This window comes from Peromyscus eremicus, chromosome 16_21 (assembly GCF_949786415.1).
Source record: "Peromyscus eremicus chromosome 16_21, PerEre_H2_v1, whole genome shotgun sequence".
NCBI lineage: Eukaryota > Metazoa > Chordata > Mammalia > Rodentia > Cricetidae > Peromyscus > Peromyscus eremicus.
This window is the reverse complement of record NC_081432.1, coordinates 24,322,668-24,329,338: the sequence shown is the minus strand read 5'-3', so window position 1 is coordinate 24,329,338 and position 6,671 is coordinate 24,322,668. Positions and strand designations below refer to the sequence as shown.

The 6,671-nt window shown below is 54.6% G+C and overlaps 1 protein-coding gene across 1 annotated transcript; it reads left to right on the top strand.

Annotated features, from left to right (window-relative positions):
- Positions 1–862: 862 nt before the first annotated feature.
- On the top strand, positions 863–6,044 carry Nodal (nodal growth differentiation factor). Its single transcript, XM_059243974.1, has 3 exons — positions 863–1,058; positions 4,209–4,924; positions 5,769–6,044. The coding sequence occupies exons 1-3, from the start codon at positions 863–865 to the stop codon at positions 5,919–5,921; spliced, it is 1,065 nt and encodes a 354-aa protein (XP_059099957.1). The 3' UTR covers positions 5,922–6,044.
- Positions 6,045–6,671: the final 627 nt, after the last annotated feature.

Sequence of the window (6,671 nt, the reverse complement as noted above, 5' to 3'; positions counted from 1 at the left end):
GACTGATTTGAGAGTGCCTTTGATTGAGAAAATAAAAGTCGTTTAATTCCGTCTGGGCAGACAAGGTCAGCATCAGGCCTCAGGGAGATGGAGCAGTCGTCTTGAGAGTAACTAAGGGCCCTGCCACTCTTGGCAGGAGGTGCAGCCAGCAGGCCCCAGTCCCCCCCACCCCACCCCTTTTTGGAAAACTCCGGTAGCAAGCAGGGAAGGGCCTGTCACCACCCAAAACACCTGGGTGAGCTCTAGCTGGGCCTCCCTCTGCTCCCCAGGAGGGCGCTTTGGTATTTGAAGCTGACGTTTGCTACCATGGCACTTCCTCTAGATCTCACCTTCGTTCTCCCAAATTCCCCATACCCAGTACCTGCCAATGAAGGCTGTACTCCCAAGCAGGTCTGGTGCTACCCAAGAAAAGAGGATCGCCCCTTCCACCCCAGCACTCCCTACGTGATTTTGGATGAGCTGAAAAGAGAGGATCACCAGGGGTCCAGGAGAGGAAGAGTAAGGAAGCCATTGTTGTGGTTCTGAGCTTGAAACCGGGGCTCCAACACACCTCCAGCTCACCGGAGCACCATTCACAACAGGTCAACAGCCTGCTGGCTCAGCAGTAAGACTTTCTGAGGTAGAGGTGGCAAGGTGCGGGGGCAGCCCAGACTCAGTCTCTGTATCCAAGCCCCCCACCCCAATTTATCAGTCACGTCTCATCACATCACACCTTCCCCCGGCAGGGACTCCCCTTCCCTGCCCCGCCAGGGGAGTTCTAGGTTCTTAAAGGCCTCTCAGGAGGGAGGAAGGGAGGGGGCGGGGCGGCGGTGGCTGAGATATAAGGGACCCAGGCGCGGTTTGCAGGTCCATCTAGCCCACCATGAGTGCCCACTGCCTCCCTATCCTTCTTCTCTATGCTTGGTGGGCTCTACTCCAGCCGCGCGCCGCGACGGTGGCCGCCTTTCCTCTGTGGACACGGGGTCAGCCCTCGTCACCATCCTCTCTCGCATACATGCTGAGCCTCTACCGAGACCCGCTGCCTCGGGCGGACATCATCCGCAGCCTCCAGGCGCAAGGTAGGCTGCAAGCCTGGCCTCACCAGCACCCAAGGGCGCACGGCCCGGGAGGCGCGCGGTGGCTGCGGCGGGGACTGGGTACCAAGGGGTCATCCAGAGTCTGGTCTATTTTTTTTTCTTTTTCTTTTTTTCTCGAGACAGGGTTTCTCTGTGTAGTTTTGATGCCTGTCCTGGATCTCCTCGCTCTATAGACCAGGCTGGCCTCAAACTCACAGAGGTCCGCCTGGCTCTGCCTCCCCAGTGCTGGGATTAAAGGCGTGCGCCACCACTGCCCGGCCAGAGTCTGGTCTTAACGATGTTTCCGCGTGGGCAGGCTCAGGGCACAGCGCTGGTGGCCGGGTTGGAGAGGAACCCAGCGCCCCGGGACCACCGCCTTTCGGGTTCTAGCTTAGGTGGCATAGCACCACTGAGCATCTGGGAGCCTCAGTTTGCCCATCTATAATTTAGAAATCGTAGTACCTCCTTCATAGACTTATGGAGAGGACTAGGTGACATCACCCCACCACCCCCAGAAACGCTCTGCACGAACCAGGCACATACTAAAACAGGTCGTTACTGAGTTTTGTCCCGGATGCCGCAAATGCCACCAGGAACTGGGGCTCAAGGATCCGCAATTAGGGATCGGGTGCCGGAAGTCCAGAACTCAGGTAACTCTCGTTGCTGGGCGGTGTCAGGTGTCCTGGGTGACCCCGGGCTCGAAACCTGTGTGGATGGAGGTGTGCGTGTATGTAGTTCGCCCAGTGACCTGAGTGTCGCTCACCAGAGTAGACCGACAGGTGGGTGCCCAGGAGAGGGAGTCCAGATTCGGAACTTCTTTCCCGGGCGCAATCCACATCCCGCCGCCTAGGCAGCTTGGCCAGCCCGGGCCTCTGTCCTGCGGGGCCAGACGGCCCTCCGCGGGACCCGGACACAATCCACATCTGCTAATCCGGTCTGACCCGTCGCCCGCCGGCCCTCGCGACCTGGAGGCGGAGCCCCTTAGTCCTTGCCTGCGGCGTCTGGGGTGAGACTGCCGGTGACCCTTTCCTGAAGGGTCATCTAGGGACGAGGGACCAGGGCACCCTGAAGGGCGAGGCAATGGGAAATTGGTGGAGTGCTCCGCCCCTCCGCCTAGGGTGGGACGGAGGCAAAGCAGGAAAAACACACCTTTCCAGTTCACTTCCCTTTTAGAAAGTTCTTGAAGGTTTTTGTAAGTGATCTGGGATTCAGGAAAACTTACTTGGGTCCATCCAATTCTGTTTTCGCAGTCGCCTGACTCCACGGCAACATCACCTCACTTTTTGTTCACTTTTAGAAAGTCTAAAGCATTTTAACTATTAGCCAGTGGTATCAACTGCCTCCATTTTAGCAAAAGGCTCTGCCTGGAGGGACTCTAGGGGAGAGTGGCATTCCAGGTCACTTCTTCCCTCATGAGTCAGTATGTAACCTGCCCCGTCATAGCGGTATTGCGGTCTGTCAGCTGGAATCTAAGTGCTTGTCTGTACCTCACTTGTGCGGTTTACGCATGTGCAAAAATGGCAGTACCAGTGGGGGTGGGGTGGGGGTGGGAAGACAGTTCTTGTAAAGCCTTGGCATATGGGAAGCAGAAAATGGCAAGGAGTTCTGATAGCCCCTCGCCTCCCTGGCTGAGGACTGGGACAAGCAAATGGCCTGGGTTGCAACTTTTTCCTTCAGAATCGGAGGTGGCTAAACGTACTAACGATTCTTGCCAGATCCGCATTCAGCACGCAAGTGGGTTTCAGGGTGGCCGAGAGCCCCTGCCTCACGACCGCCCCATTCCCACTGACAGTATCGGTTGTTTAATGAGTTCGAGCTACATCTGGAGGACCCTCTCCCCCCAGGGAATCCTAGGGGTGGCTTAGGAGGAAGCCGTCTCTTCCTGCCCTGCCTGCACACTGGTCATCACAGTTACTAGCGACATTTCATTCCTAAATGTTCTATGGCACACAACATCACGTCTTTCTACTAAGAAGGCAACAGAGGCCCAGAGAAGGAAAACCACCTGCCCAAAGTCAAACTGGAACCATGACGGGAACTCTTCAAGTCATGGGGGCCTCAGGCTGCGGCTCTTAGCAGGAGCACCTGCTCGGAGAGATCATTCGCAGACACTTAAGATCAAAGTTTGGGATCACACCCAGGCTGCTACTACAGGAAGCAGGAGTGACTAGAGGCCCCCACCTAGCTCCCAGGGTCAGTGGTGGCTGGGGAAGAAGAGTCTCCTGATGTTGCTAATGAGGAGGGAAAGTGGAAATTAAATAAAAAAAGGCAGCTAGAGATGGGTGGGGAGAAGCCGCCAGAGGCAGAAGCTGGAAATTTCCTTGGGCAACAAATCCCATTGTTCTCTGACTGCCCAGGGTGTGTTGAAGCGAGCTGGCTAGAACAGGGATTTCAAGCTTACTCCCTTCCTTCCGTCCCTCCTCCTCCTCCTTTTCCCTGGCCGCCCCCCCCCCCACCTGCACCCCACAGTCTCAAGCCCAGGATGGCCCTGAATGCTCAATGAAGCTGAGGATGACCTTGAACTTTTGACTCTCCAATTGTACTCCGGAGGGCAGAGATGGCGGGTTAGTGGCACCACACCCAGTTTACCAGGGCTGGGGGATCAAATCCCGGTCTTTGTACTTTCTAGGCAAGTGCTCAACCAACTGAGCTACATCCCCAGCCCTTTGGTTACTTTTCAAGATAGAATCTTACACAAGCCCTTGTACCTCCAAGGCCTCCATTTTCCTTCATCTCTAAAATGGACTATCTCTGAGTGCACACACACACACACACACACACACACACACATGCATACACACACACACACACACACACATATATATATATATATATATATATAATATATATATATACTGCATACATGCCATACACATATGGTAGCTTAACTTGTAGTCCTAGCACTTGAGAGACTGAGACAGAGGATGGCCCAGAGTTTCAGGCCAGTGTAGGATAAATACCAGGTTCCAATACTGCCTGCCTGAGTTAGTGTGAAACTCCACCTCAGAAAAACCAAATAAATAAAACCGACTCCATGGTTTTGCAAGCCGACAGGGGTGGGTGAGGGCCAGAGATGGGTGACAGACAGCCTACCCAGCTGGTGGTTGACAGAACTCCCTCTTACCCCGTTTCCTTCCCTGACTTCTCCCCCAGATGTGGAAGTGAGTGGGCAGAACTGGACCTTCGCTTTTGACTTCTCTTTTCTGAGCCAAGAAGAGGATCTGGCATGGGCAGAGCTCTGGTTGCAGCTGCCGGGCCCTGTGGACCTCCCCACCGAGGGCCCACTCACCATTGAAATTTTCCACCAGGCAAAGCTGGACCCAGAGCAGGACCCAACCGACTGCCTGGAGCGAGTTCGGATGGAAGCGGTTCACGATCGCCCGGTCTCAGTGACTTTTTCCTCAGAGAGCACTGTCCTGGAGGTGACCAGACCACTCTCCAAGTGGCTAAAGGACCCCAGGGCACTGGAGAAGCAGATATCCAGTCTGAAAGGAAAGTGCTGGCATCAGCCCCGCATCCCACCCGTCACTGTCACCAGTGCCAACGTGCTCATGCTCTACTCCAACCGGCCTCAGGAGCAGAGGCAGCTGGGTGGCGCCACTTTGCTCTGGGAAGCTGAAAGTTCCTGGCGGGCCCAGGAGGGACAGCTGTCTGAAGAGAGGGGCCGATGGGCCAGAAGGCACCGGAGACATCACTTGCCAGACAGAAGCCAGTTGTGTAGGAGGGTCAAGTTCCAGGTGGACTTCAACCTGATTGGCTGGGGTTCCTGGATCATCTACCCCAAACAGTACAATGCCTATCGCTGTGAGGGCGAGTGTCCTAACCCTGTGGGGGAGGAGTTTCACCCTACCAACCACGCCTATATCCAGGTACGATGCCCGGAATGGAACAGGTTGCTAGACAGGGGATGGGGCTCAAGGTCAGCCATGAGATAACTGGGTGTGGTCACTAAAGCACCTCCAAATGTTTGCTCCTGTGAGGATGCAGAGATTGTCACAGCACTGAGTCCTGTGCCTGGGGTTACCCCGGAAGAGAGCTGGCGCGCTCTCTCTCTCTCTCTCTCTCTCTCTCTCTCTCTCTCTCTCTCTCTCTCTCTCTCTCTCTCACACACACACACACACACACACACACACACACACACATGCATGCACGAACCAAGCTGACCTCAAACTCATTACATGGCCCAGGATGGCCTCGAACTCCTGATCCCCTAGCCTTGACTCCCGTAGTGCTGGGAGAACAGGCATGCACCACCACGCCCAGTTATTACAATATGGGGGATCAAACCCAGGACCTCATGCATGCTAGGCAAACACTCTAAACCAACTAAGCTGTGTCCTCAGCTTTTCCTTGTTCGTATAATTAGGTGATGGGAACAGAAGGAAGGATCTCTGCTCCTTCAGCTCTGACATTCTGGGGAAGGACGTTCAAAATTGGACTTTGGGACTAAACGAGCCTTCCTACTCCTGCTCATTGCTTGTGTGACAATAAGCTGCTGCTTCTCCAAAGCCTGTCTGTTTCAAGGCCAGCAGCATATTTCACAGGCATGGAGTGTGGGGGTTCGTGAGTTGGTTGCACACGCAGCATTCTATTATTTATGAAAACAATTTTCTAGTTTGGTACCAGACGCTGATTTTTCACTTTAGCCGGAAATACTAAGGCTGCCTCTGCCCCAGTGGTCCGAACGGACTGACCCTCCTTCCTGTCTTCCAGAGCCTGCTGAAACGCTACCAGCCCCACCGGGTCCCTTCCACATGCTGTGCCCCTGTGAAGACCAAGCCACTGAGCATGCTCTATGTGGACAATGGCAGGGTGCTCCTGGAACACCACAAGGACATGATTGTGGAGGAGTGTGGGTGCCTGTGACAGAGCCAGGGGAGTGCTGAATCAGCTTGCCCTCCACAATGCTGAACTCCGGGGAGACCCCATAGTGTCTATCGGGGAGCAGGAATGGAAGAAGGACTCTGCCTGCCAGAGCGGAAGAGGAAGGCCTGCCCCCTGTGCATTACAGGGCTCTGAGACCTGCCAGGCCAGAGGCTACTTGCAGGGAGGCAGGAATGGGGAAGCCTTGCAGGGGCTGGCTGGGCTCCCTGGAAATAGGGGTTATGAACTGAGCGAGTGCTTTTTAAACTTTGAAGCCCTTGAAATGGTGTGCAAAGGCTGGGGTATATATGTATTTATTTTTGAGACCATCTGTAGCTTTCCTGTATTCTTAAAAGCGGTCTGTGACCCACTGTCCCTCCCTAAAGATCAGTATAATTTTATTAGATTAAAACTAGCCATTTGGCTCTCCCTGCTTCCAGCTGGGCTAGGAGAACCCCACGACTTTCTGGCTGGGGCTAATGTAGTGGCCTTCCTCAGCGGCTCCCTGATCTCTGCTAATGAGTTGCCTAAACAATAAAGCCACTGTCCAGCTCTCCCAGGGCCAGCTGGCGCCTTTGACCAGAGAGGTGGGCACTTGTCCAAGAGGGCCTGGCCAAGGTGGACTATATAGAAGCCAGAGCCGGCAGACGTCTGCTTGGCAGACATAACCCAAGTCTATTAAAAGTCAGTAACAAAACAATTCACCTCAGGCTTTCAAGGTGTGTTTTGGGGTCCTGAGGTTCCGATCCAGCA